The sequence below is a fragment of the Patagioenas fasciata genome, chromosome 1 (assembly GCF_037038585.1).
Source record: "Patagioenas fasciata isolate bPatFas1 chromosome 1, bPatFas1.hap1, whole genome shotgun sequence".
NCBI classification, from domain to species: Eukaryota; Metazoa; Chordata; class Aves; order Columbiformes; family Columbidae; genus Patagioenas; species Patagioenas fasciata.
Genome location: NC_092520.1, coordinates 27,341,156 through 27,353,300, shown reverse-complemented (window position 1 = coordinate 27,353,300; position 12,145 = coordinate 27,341,156). Strand labels below are relative to the sequence as shown.

General features: G+C 44.2%; 1 protein-coding gene across 3 annotated transcripts; it reads right to left on the bottom strand.

Annotated features, from left to right (window-relative positions):
- Positions 1–4,918: 4,918 nt before the first annotated feature.
- Positions 4,919–11,420, bottom strand: CCNA1 (cyclin A1). 3 transcript variants are annotated; one of them, XM_065852922.2, is made up of 9 exons: positions 11,184–11,420; positions 10,951–11,093; positions 9,611–9,854; positions 9,264–9,385; positions 8,328–8,551; positions 7,493–7,697; positions 6,383–6,496; positions 5,559–5,692; positions 4,919–5,260 (listed from the first exon to the last, which is right to left on the bottom strand). In XM_065852922.2, exons 2-9 carry the CDS (start codon positions 11,074–11,076, stop codon positions 5,209–5,211), a joined length of 1,221 nt encoding a protein of 406 aa, XP_065708994.2. In that variant the 5' UTR covers positions 11,077–11,093; positions 11,184–11,420; the 3' UTR covers positions 4,919–5,208. The 3 variants fall into 3 exon arrangements, with proteins under 3 accessions (XP_065708994.2, XP_065709003.2, XP_071659735.1); XM_065852931.2 differs by having other exon boundaries at positions 11,310–11,420; XM_071803634.1 differs by lacking the exons at positions 10,951–11,093; positions 11,184–11,420 and adding an exon at positions 10,757–10,837.
- Between the last annotated feature and the right edge of the window lie 725 nt (positions 11,421–12,145).

Genomic DNA, 12,145 nt, shown 5'->3' with positions numbered 1-12,145 from the left:
ACAAAAGCAAAGAGTGAGCTTAAATACAATGAACAGCTCAAGGTCTTTACTTGTATGGTTGAACCCAAGAACACTTTTAGGTCCCTCTTCAGTAAACAGAGCTGACAACACATCACAGTATTGGGACAGATACATTGTTTCTAAGCATGTGCTATGTGAATATGATTTGGGGTGAACCTCGTTCTGCCACCTCAACACCTCACTCCAGAATTATATGAAATTATGGCACTGCTGTTACTGCTCATCTGCAGTCTGTTTTGCCTTCTACTTTGTTAATTTTCAGCTATTTCTTGCACCTTATGAGGGACAAAAAAAAAAAAAAAAAGGAAGACTATTTTGTTTTGAGAAACATCACACTCCAGTTTCTGCCTGGATAGGGATATGGTTTACAGTACTGTACTATAAGCAGTTCACTGATTAGTACCAAATGCCTAGTCTGTTGAATACTGTGGGGATTGAGGCTCACTCTCCTAATTTTTCAAGTTATTTACACATCAAAATACAAACAATAATAAACAAACAGAAAAGGCAGCTTGGCTACAGATGGTGGAGGAAGATGACTACTTCTTGCCAGAACTCAGTGCTTTATCACAAGCCTGTTCTTCCAGCACTTGGCTCCAGTAATGCTCCTCTGTGTTCAAATAAAGACGGTCTGAACATCTGAAAGAACAGGATTGAGGACTCCCTTACGGTTTAGCTAGGTATCTACTGGTATTAGTGACAGAGACACTTGGTAATTCCGGGCACATGGCTAACACAAAAAAAGGGGCAGGCAGCCACCCACACGGCTTGTTAGCTCATACTGACTATTTTGTCAGCTCTTCACAGGACAAATTTGCCTAAAAAAGGAGCTAGCCATCAGCATCATGGCAACAAGCCAAACCAAGACAGACATTTGGCCAGCAACCAGCCCTTGTTCACCCCACAATTATTTTTTGGTACCAGCACAGCATAGCTAGACAAGGACTGTACAAAACTTCCGGATGCAGAGCCATAATTTTAGCATCTTCAGAAGGATTAAGGCCAGAACTGTCTACTCTTTCTTGTTTGTCTTGGCTTAGACACGATTTAATGAGGGTAGGTGTGTACTTCAGGTTTAACAGCATCATGTACTCAGTATCTTTCTGTAGACTGCCCTGGAAGTTTATCTGTGTTAATTCTCTCCAGTGACTGCACTGCTGCCACCTACACTGACAAACCCCAAGCAGGGCACCAAAGAGCTGGGACTGGCTGTATTAGCTACTCATCACACAAGATCTCTAATCCAATGTTTCTCTACATCTCCGCAGGAACACCAGAAAAAGTGCAACTCCTCCATAAACATGTTACAACAATGTTTGTTATGGTCATTTCATCATGCACAGCTTCATATTTTTTATATTAGGTACATGCAATCTGAAGAAGCATCCAAAAGAAATTTTTACCTTACCATACAAGAGAATAACTACAAAGCAGACAGAAGAGCTAAAAATGAGTATTCAATTATACTCTTGTCTGATGCAATGGGAAAATATGTAGCTCCATTATAACCAGCAGAGGACCTAACAAAGTTCATAGGACTCGACAGGGGCCTAGAACATTTGAGTGGTGGGGCATGGTTTTGTACCTCTGCCAGTTCACATCTGCCTAGCAGACTCTGCACAGCTCTTCAGTATACAAAGATGATATTGCTCTGGGGCAGTGGGTGTTGAGGATAGTTACAAGACAAAAAGTTTAAATTCATGAAGCAATCACTAATGCTGCTGGTTTGTTTCTCATCCATAAGCACAGCCCCACAGCTGCTTAAAGGTCACTAGCAAAAATCAGTACCAACCTCAGTGATCCGAGCTAATTCTAGCCATTTGTAGAACTGACAACAAGCAGGTTTGTACACAGACTAATCATGCAGCCAGACTTCCCAGTAAGGCAGACACCCTTCAGTCATGAATTAACAGCTTAACTGTCCTGACTGCAGTTAAATCTGCCCTCACGACCCAGAGATCCTGAACTCACTCCAGAGTAGAGGAAAACAAAGACAGACCTTAGTTGTTAAATCAGTAACTTCCCACAGAGTTTTGAGTGCTGCTTGTCCATTTTAATATTAAGCGAACAATGGATCCACGACAGCGCCCCAGCTATAAAAAACAGCTTTCTCAGGACACCAGAGGCACATTATTTAACATCAGAAGTTATTAGTTAAAAAAATTAGCTACAATGAAAAAGAAACAAGAACAAGTAACCACAGCATATTTGGGTCTTCTGGAAGTCACAGCATCATAGCATGGAAACTGCTAGAATAAGATTAGGGAGCTTTTTGTTTGTTTCTAATACCAATACCAAGAGCTCTTGAACTCATTATCATGTGACAAAAATCAGAATCCTCAACACTTCTCAATTCCAACCCACTCCACCTGAATGATCACCCAACCACTTGAGCACTGCATGATCACTCAAAGCTCCTTGGATGTGTTCAGCCTGGTGTCTCACCAGCAGGTTTTATTCCTGGTGTATTGTCCCAGTACATTTGAACTGGCAGGAAGATACTATGATTTGCATAGAAGTCAATATTCAGCCTTTGAAATACATGTGCTGAAAGTCAGACTGATCTCCACAGCAGAGCTAACTGGGCAAGATCAGGTTTGACAACTCTAAAACTGCAACAGTTCAAATATGATCTGCACAAAGAAAATCTAGCTTGCAGATCACAATCACGGATAAGACTACTAAGTAGGATGATCAAGAATTGAGACTGCCTCTGTTTAGTCTTTAATGCTGATTCCCCTTTGTTTCTTTTCTAGTATATGTCTATTTGTTTCAGACATAACACAAGGCTGTGAGCTTTACAGCTTAGTTTTTCCTGTACAGCACAAGCACTACATCAATGAAAACGTAAAGTTTCCTTTTGGGTTTCTTTAATCTCCCTCCCTAAAAATCCATGTTCCTGTATACTTGGTTATTTTCAGTACATCTCTTAAGTGGTTTTGCATCTGCATTAAAACACTTCATCTTATTTAAAGTGTTATTTCACCTTCAGAAGCATCTCTCACACCTTTCTCCAGCATTAGCTGCAGAGGAAAGCCCACATGAGGAGCAGGCCAGAGATAAGTGTGATAACTCATATGAGAGAGAGAGAGAGAGAGAGAGGGAGAACACAGTTGTCCCCTTGGAAGAGTCAAGGCTAACTCAGAAGAGCAGTAAGTCTTTTCCCTGCTCTGAGTAAGACAAATATAACAAAAGAAGTGAGAATAGACCAGGAACATTCAAAACGCCATTGTTGGCCACAGATCTTAAATGAGACCACTTCAAGATAGATTTCTTTTGTCTCAAATTAAAATTTAATACCTCTTGCACAAACTTGTTATTAGCATTCACACTGCAGCATTATGTGATTCTTCACCCTAGCTACTTAGATTTTTGTTTTCCCTTTTCAACCTTTGGACTACAAGAATATTTCAGCCACTCTCTCAGTTACAAAAACAAAGACTAAACGAGGAAGAGTAGTCTTCAATTATGATAATTTGGTTGTTGTTGGTCGGTGGCGGGGGGGGGGGGGGGGGAAGAGGTGTTTGTTTTAAAAAGCAGGCAAGTCTGTACACTAGAGAAATAACACGGAATCTTCAGGACACTTTATGTTCAGCCTGAAAACCACCAACAAGCTGGTGCTCATAGTTTGCTAGATTTAGCAAGACTCTTGGTCAGCACACCCACCATTTCCTTCTGAAACAGGCAAGCAAGAAACTCATCACTCCCCATCCTAAAAAGGCACCACTGGCTGACCCTTATAGGAATACAAGGGTTTGCTCTACTAGGAGGATTCACCAGCCTGTAGAAGGTGAGGGAAGTCACACAGAAGGAAGTAAAACCCCTGAAGCTAAGAACCTCATGACACACACACACATTGGTGCCATCAGGTTTTACAGTTAGAGGCTTGTTAGCTGGTACTTAGTACTTCTGCTGAATTGCATGTTAATGACAAGTGTTTAGCACATTCTTGCTTGGAAACACATAACACCCTGTACAGATTACTCTCAGGAAGCAGTAGGCACTGAAAGTTTTAAACTCTTACAGTAAGAGAATGCCTCAGACTTACCTTACTGTTTAGATTAATTGAATGTAGATCTCTACATGTTGACCAACATGACCAACTGTTGTGGGGTTTTTTTTGTTTGTTTGTTTTTAACAAATTTAGACAGGGGTTGCATTTAAGATTAATCAAGGTAGTGTTTTGTTTTATAAAAATGCTACCTAATGAATAGCTGGGGGGCACAAAACAGTGGAGGCAGTTAAGTTAGCCCTGTCCCACCACCACCTCCTTCCTGCCAAGAGTGGTGTTTCTCTAGAGACTGAAGAGTACACATGTCCAGCAGTGCACTAGTGGCAGGAGAGGCTCAGACAGCTACACCATAAGACAACTCAATAACACAGGTATGACACAGCAGCAATCTAGTGCAGCTCTACTGTTCCACATTTCTTCCTCACAGCATTGCCCTCTACTGCAGTCTGCCCACCAGTGTTTCAAAGCATTCCTAAGGCTCTGCCAGTCACAATCTCACCTTCTTCCAGCTCCCTGAAGAGGAATTCCCCTTTTTCACCTCCATAAATGGAAGTTTGATTTTCACCTCTGCATTGATGGTCTTCTACACACAAGTTCCGAGTCCAAAGACCACTTGCATCTGGATTTTTTTGCTGTGATATGGTAAACAAGCTCCGGAGAATAGGTTCTCTTCATGGCCACATGATCTTGTCTCATAGAAGAGGAAGAAACAGATAAGATACCGTAGCAAATCACTCATGCCTAAGGAGATGTCAGGTTATGTTGGTTGAAGCCACACTTTTATCCACTCTAATGGATAAAAAAAAAAAAAACTTAAAAGCTCTGCTCACACTGATTTTGTAAAAAAAAAAAAAAAAAAAAAAAACCACACACCCCAAAAAAAAACCACACAACACACAACCCTTTCCACTCACTGTTACTGCAGATATTAACAGGAGTCAGAAGATTCACAGAGGAACGGTGTAATAAGACATTTATTAAAAGTGCTGTCAGTTACATTAAGAGCTAGAGACTAATATCCTTTATCAAAAAGGCATCTAATTAAAAAAAAACACTAGCTAAAAACCATTCTGATCACTATGGTTACAAACACATGACCTGCAGTGCTCAATGAAATATTAAACCAGCTTTGCTGATTGGGAGGAGGTAGTCTCCAAAGCCAGGATCCACAGTCTCTATTGTAGAGGAAGAACTGCTGGGGGCTCCAGAAGAGACACCTGCAGGTACCTAGAATAGAAATGCAGTCACTAAGGATATTAGTTTAGCTGACAAATTTAAAGATACCACCTTCTTGTGCACTGCTCTGGGAAAGAAAACAATCAACCTGCAACAGTGCAGAAAAACTATAATCCAGTACATCTGCATAACTATGGTTGAACTACTCTTGTGGCCAGAAAAGTTTTCCCCTTCGGAGGCTGACAGAGGCTTCCATTCCAGGGACAAAAGCTGACTACTATGAGAAGTCTGTCAGCTACAGCAGCTGTAGCCCAAGCAACAACAGAACACCAGCTTCCCAATTACTTACTTTGAGCGCTTATACTTCTCCTTAATTGCGAGCAGTTGACAATGGGGAGCATCAAGGCACACTTTATGCAGATCAGTCAGGCAAGGCACTATATCACTTAATGAATACCCAGTGAACACAGCAAGTGTTTCTGGCTAGTCAGAGGAGAAAAAATAGTATTACTCTATTGTAAGCAACATTCATCCAGAACATACATTTTATAGAGAAGCAGAAACCATTTTTACTACATCGGTGTTCGCTCTAGATTCTTCAGGCTTGAAAAGGATTCAAGTGTATCCTGCCATCAATTTCACTCTAGGTCTTCCTTGGTGCCAGGAGATCTCACAAAAAGCTACTTCTGCTCTAAGCATATGGCATCCACTACATCTTTCCTGGATTCTGCTCTCTGCTAAAGCTATTCCTCCAACACACAGCTGAGAGGCCCATCAAGGCTTGCATTAAAGCAGCCACTCAGTGTAACCACTCCAGTAAAGCAGACACATTCAGCTCTCCTCTTCCTCCAAGAAAGCCTCCGAATGTTTTTTGTCTGGTTGGTTTTTGTTTTTGAGGGAGAGCTTTGGAGGTTAAAGACTAACAAGGCCTTAGGTACAGACTAAGTGACCAAGACAGCAAGGTCCCTCCCATTTCAGAAAGGGAGGCAGGATATTTCAGGTTGATTTAACATTAATTTATCAGGTAGCCCCATCAGCTCAAGAACAGCTACTCATCCTAGTATTTCAGACTTAACAACACCCTTTGAAGCTACTCCTCCTGCTTCTAGGCCTAGTTATAATGATAACATAAAATGCATGAGCTATTCATTACCATGCAGTTGCTGTTCTTACCCAGAAAGACCTGTTCACTGTATAGTTTGCTAGACAGTAAGCTGCTGCAGCAATTTGTGAAGGAAGGTACTTCAGAAATGGATCATCTTGGAGGAGACTCAGCTCTGCAAGATACTGAGAAAAAAAACCCGTAAGTCTTTCAAACAGAAAGAGCTGAGCTAGTACAATCAGTCCAATACAACAAGCACTGAAAATTGTCAGTCTCAGTTACATGTAAAAATCATGCTACACATGTCTGGTGAGTTGAAATAGCATTCTAAGCCTAAACAATCTACACTAATCTGAAGTTCCTATGCCATCATGAGTTCTGATATAGTTTTACAGATAAAGATTTAGAAAATTCTTCTTTTGTAAAAATAACAAAGACACACTCTCCCCATCTTCTGTGGCTTTTGTTCACATAGATAGGCCTCACTTGGAGATCAGGGATGAACGGACAGCTCTTAAGAAGCAGAACTTGGACTCTGAGTAGAGCCACATACAGTCCTATACCCTTTGCAGATAAGCAGTAGGTCAGATGTTCTGCTATAAGCTTGGTTACCCTGTTCATAAGCAGGGTTGCCTAAGGAGCTATGCAGGCATATGTCGTGTCATTGTGTAGCAATACATAGTACCACCATATCCAGGGCAAACTTGCTATGCAGGCTCTGTTGAAAACAAAACAAAACCAACACACAAACAAACAAAACCCAAAGCCAAAACCAAAAAAAGACAACCCAACCCATCCCCTCCAAAAACCAACACCACCACCACAACACACACACAGAAAAAACCCCACAACACACCAAAAACCACATACAACCACCTTATATCTAGCTGCCTGGCTACTGCATTATCCCAGATCAGACAGATAGGCAAAATTTAGGATTTCCATGACATTTATCCAGAAACCTTGATGCATGAGCCACCTACTGAAGGTAGCAGGCTACAAAACATGCAGTTTCAGCCCTGTTGCAGGCCCAGATAAGACTTCGCATGAAAAAATAGTACCTATTGATTAATAAGTTCTGCTACTAATACTATGCTCTGATAACTTAGTGAAATACAAGGTTGGTTCTGCTTTTAGGATCACTTCTCCCTCCTTAGTGTTAAGAGGTGAATAAATCATACCCTTGCAAAGTTCTCTGTCCTCATACAGACTCCATGCCTCTGAATATACTGAAGGAGGAACTGGTTGATGGTTGGGGCTGTTAGGTCAAAAGCCAACACTTTGAGAAGCAGGTGTTCCATTCTTAGCAGCTGCCTCTTTGTGTAGGTATCATCTGTTATATACACAAATTCATCCACTTCTGGAGGGTAGATCTCTTCATATTTTCTGAAAAAGGAATATAGAAGCCACATTTATCAGTTTAGAAGTTACAGTAAAAGAAAGCTTTCTGCTGAACCTGTATCAGGATGAGCACATGACATCAGGAAGATTTGCATAGAGCTCTTATTTTAGTCATTCATCCAGGCTAGGTAACAATTTAGTTTCAAATTTGGGCAAGGATGTTTATAGGAACTTCAACTCAGTCTAGATAGAAACACTCACATTGTTGGCTCTTGATTAATAGCAAGCTCTCAGAAAGTCTCAGTAACACAACGCACTCCAGACAAAAAAATCATGTATTCCTAGGTTATGTTTGGTACCCTGTCTACTTAAAATAGTTCAGGGCTAATTAACAATTGCAACTGTGAATTTATTACAGCCTGACAGGCTAGCAGCCTGGCACAGTAGCACTACTGCTCCTGCCATTATGCTTAGAAGGTATTCCCACTACAGTTCCTCACATCACAAACATTAAAAACTTAATTTTGCTAGCGTCAAAGTAGGTGAAGTTGCTAATCTTGAGACATTGTGAAAAGCTACCTACGGCTGCAAGTTTCAGTCCTTCAAATTAAACTAAGAGACTCAGTCCAAAAATAAGTTTTTGCCCACTGAGATTTCAGGAGACAAAACACTTACGCAGCCAGAAGAATTGCTGCTGTTCCTACAAGCTGCAGCTTCCCTCTGAGAACAGACATGCAGGAGAGAAACCTGTCCAGGAAGTTGACCGCCAAGTACAAAGTCTCTGTTCGAAGCTTATATTCTTCCCCTACTTCCACCAGCCAGTCTACCAAGATGGCACGCATTCCTGTAGTGATATCTGGTTGCTTCCTCATGTAGTAGGGCTTGGGCCTGAATCTTACCTGTTTGGAGAGAGAGCTAAAAAATCAGGATGCTCACCCTGAAGAGAAGCATCAATGGCTGAGCCGATTAACTTCTCTTTACACTTATACCAAAAGGAGCATGAGTTCTTCCACTATTAATAACTCATTACTACTAATTATAGTTACAGTGATAGTAGTTACAGCTAGTAGCATCTCTAAAAAGTAGTATTTCTACACTGAAGAGACAGTAGCTGCTGTGTTAGTAGCAGAATAATAAGAGACCTCCTGGACAGCCTTTGCCATCAAGCACATGGGCCATTCAGAGGGGCCTGAAAATGAACAAATCACATCTCCCTCTCCCCACCCCTCACCCTGCTTCCAATTGAGAGATTGCACTTTATTGCTCTGATATAGTAAGGCAGGAAAAACTACTACTACAGTAAGAGAGCTATCAGTAAGATTACATCCAACTACTTCAGTATTTTTCCAGAATATAACTCCCACCTACAAGAACTCTTCATTGCAAAAAGCCAGGAGATGCTCCACTGGTAGGGGATTTCAGGGACACAGTAATCCCAAGAGATGTCATCACTGTCTAGATGCTGCCCTCAGAGATAGCTTTTACTGCTTGCTTTCTCTCCCTTGTAGTTCAGTGGCAGCCTTGGGTTATCCTGGGGCAGCCATATATCCTTACAGTATCACAGCCCATCAGAGACCACAAACATCTATAAGCTTGTTACAAGGCACTCACTTCAGCCTCCCGGAGGTACTGATGAATGTCTTCTGCATACTCTCCCACAGTCAGAGTTATGGCATCTACCATGTGATCCTCAGGCTGGGACTGGAAGGATGTGTCCACTAGCATAGGAGATCCTAACAGGTGAAAGGAACCAGCAAGACTTGTTTTTTAATTAACCTGTTTGCCTTTTCCTGTTATTTCTAGCACAGAAGTGTTGTAGCTGAGGTGGACACAATCCAAGTTATTGTGAAGTGTTATTTACTGTAACAAGCTACCTACTAGCTTACCAGTATCACAATTCGTAACCACCCTACATGTACTTGTGCTGTAGATACCACCTCAGTAATAACAGGTGTTACCTGTACTGAGATCCAGCAAAAGGCGAATACTGGATGACATTGCACTAGTATCCAGCTCACACAGGCTTGATTCCAGCTCTTCAGCCACCTGGTAACTGTAGTTTTCTTTCTGTTCTTGGTCATCTACATAGATAGCAAACTCTTGCTTTGATGGAACATTGCCCATGCGTTTGGGTAATTCATCTTTTCCAGCCAAAAGGATGGTGTTTTCAGAGCCAGAGAAGCGTCTGATAATAGTAGCACCCTGAAAGAGAACAGAGTAATTCTGTGGGAGGGCAACTCGGGAAGGAAAAACAACAGTATCACTTGCTTCAGAAAATAAAAATCACCTCCTTGCCAAACAGACAACAACAACATAGAAGTTCACTGGGAAAATCACCAACAGCTGGTGCTTCAGAGGTACCACTTGTTGCTGTCTTGCTGCAACAGACTCCTCACAGAACAAGCGAGGTGCAGTCAAAGTCAGGAACCAGGGAAGAAGTCTAATCTCTGGTGCCAAGGAGAACAAGGTGAGGGTGCTGCCTGGTTCTGCGGGGTCTGGCAAGGGCAGGGTCTGTTCCACATTCAGTTCTGGTAAAAAGCAGCTGCCTTAAAGTGCAGCAAGTTACAACCAAAGTTTTAACTTTTGAGCTCAAGCATCACAACCCCTAGGACTAAAATCCTTCACATCATCTATCTGTCACTGAGTTATGGGCTTTCTACAGCCACAATTAAGAATACCTTGTGTACACACAACAGCTATTTTATGTCCTGTAAGTCAGTACAGTAACATGTTCCCTGCCACTCCAGAAACTCCAGGAGGGCCTAAAGAACAGAAATGCAGACACCCTGCTGTGAACCTCAGGTTCTTGAAGGCTGTGGCACCCTGATGGAACACGACCAGCCACGTAGCAATGGGACCTTTGGGTAAACACCAGTGAAAAGACATTTCTTAACCTCTTAAAGTGAAGGAGGTGGTTTGAGTGCCCAAATAAAGTCTCACCAAGTCTCCCTTCGTTCCAGAAGGGATTATTTGCTCAAAGCATTTCCACAGGGGAGAGTCAGTAGATTAGGACCAAGCCGTTACCAGCTGGGTTTCTCGGGAAACTCATGCTCATTAACTGGAGCCCGATTAAACTACTTGCCACATCGCACTCAGGCCTTTACCTGCAGCTTCGAGAGAAAGGGCGAGCACCGCTCATGTCTGTGGCAGGCGACCAGCCCCAGGTCCCGCATCGGGGCAGGGCGCTCGCCCCAGCCCGCGGGCAGCGCGGCCGCCCGGGGCTTTCTCGGGGAGTCCGGCGGGTGGCTGCGGCCCCCAGGCGGGGAGGGGAGGCGCGGCGGCCGCGGGCGGGGCTCACCTGGCCGCCGGGCCGCTGCTGCCCGTTCTCCGTCAGCACCCCCAGCACGGCTCGCCCGCTGCTCTGGTGGACAGCGGAGCAGGGCTCCCGCCGCCCTGCCCGGCTCTTCTCACTGGTGCGGCGCATCGCCCCAACGTCGGTACCTTTCGGAGGAGAGGAAAACAAAAATAAAAATAAGGGAAAAACAAAAAAACCCAACAACAAGGTCGGGGGAAAAGAAAACCCAAACCAACACAAGTATTTGGTTACGCCCCGGGCAGCCCCTCCCGCTCGCCCGCAGGAAGGCAGGCTGCCGACCGCGCTGCCCGGCCCCGCTCGCCACCTGCCCGAAGAACGCTAAGCCGCCCTGCGCCGCGCACCGCCAACGAGGCCGCCCGCTCGCCGCCCCTATATAGGCGGCGGCCAATGGAGGCGGCGGCGGCTGTTGGCCGCGGCCAGTTGGAAGCCCGGGCCGCAACCCCCGGCGCCACCTCCCCGGCAACCCAAGCGGCGGCAGGTCGTCATGGAGACCCCGGCAAGGGCCGACCGCCGCGGGCTCGGCCCCGCAGCCCCGCGCAGGGCACGGCCCGCCCCGCGCAGCGCCCGCGGAGCGGTGGGGCACGAGTGGCCCGTCCGAGAGTCGCGGCCCCCGCGCCGCCCCTCGCCTGGCACCGCCTGCCGTTCCTGAGCATCCAGAACGTAGGAAAAGGATGTGCAAGCGACAACAGCAGCTTTATGGGAACAGCAGGCGTCAGAAGATTTTGACTTCCCTCTTTGATAACGGAAAAACAGGAAAATGGAGATATTAGTTGACTTAAGCGTGGATTTGACCTCTGTGATGCTCTGATAAAGTCTAAGCAAGGGGACAACTGCAGAACTGATGGCACAGCTGTACACAGGAGCAGTGGTTTATTCCGTGCCATTAGAGATTTTCAGCAGAGATGTGGATAATGACACAGAGAGCATACTTACTATAATAAATTTGTGGATAACACCATCTGGTGCTGGGAACGGCTATGCTGGGGAACAAGATTAGATTTCAGAAATGATCTTGACAAACTGGAAAAATGCTTCGGAAAAGTGGGATGCTCCTGAAACACAAGCGCAAGACAGGGCCATCAGCTTCTGAAATGCAGGATGGGGAACAGCCAGGTAGGTAGCAGTTTTGTGAAAAAACAGAAGGTTCTTCACCAATGAACCTCATGCTGCGCATGAA

Bases quoted from the DNA above. Each gene is read 5' to 3' on its own strand.
- CCNA1 (XM_065852922.2), bottom strand. From the start codon at position 11,076: ATGCGCCGCACCAGTGAGAAGAGCCGGGCAGGGCGGCGGGAGCCCTGC. The intron at 8,552-9,263 runs GTGAGTGCCTTG...CTCTCCAAACAG, and splicing joins AGTACCTCCGGGAGGCTGAA to GTAAGATTCAGGCCCAAGCC. The intron at 7,698-8,327 runs GTAAGTGTTTTG...TTCCTTTTTCAG, and splicing joins GCAGCAATTCTTCTGGCTGC to AAAATATGAAGAGATCTACC.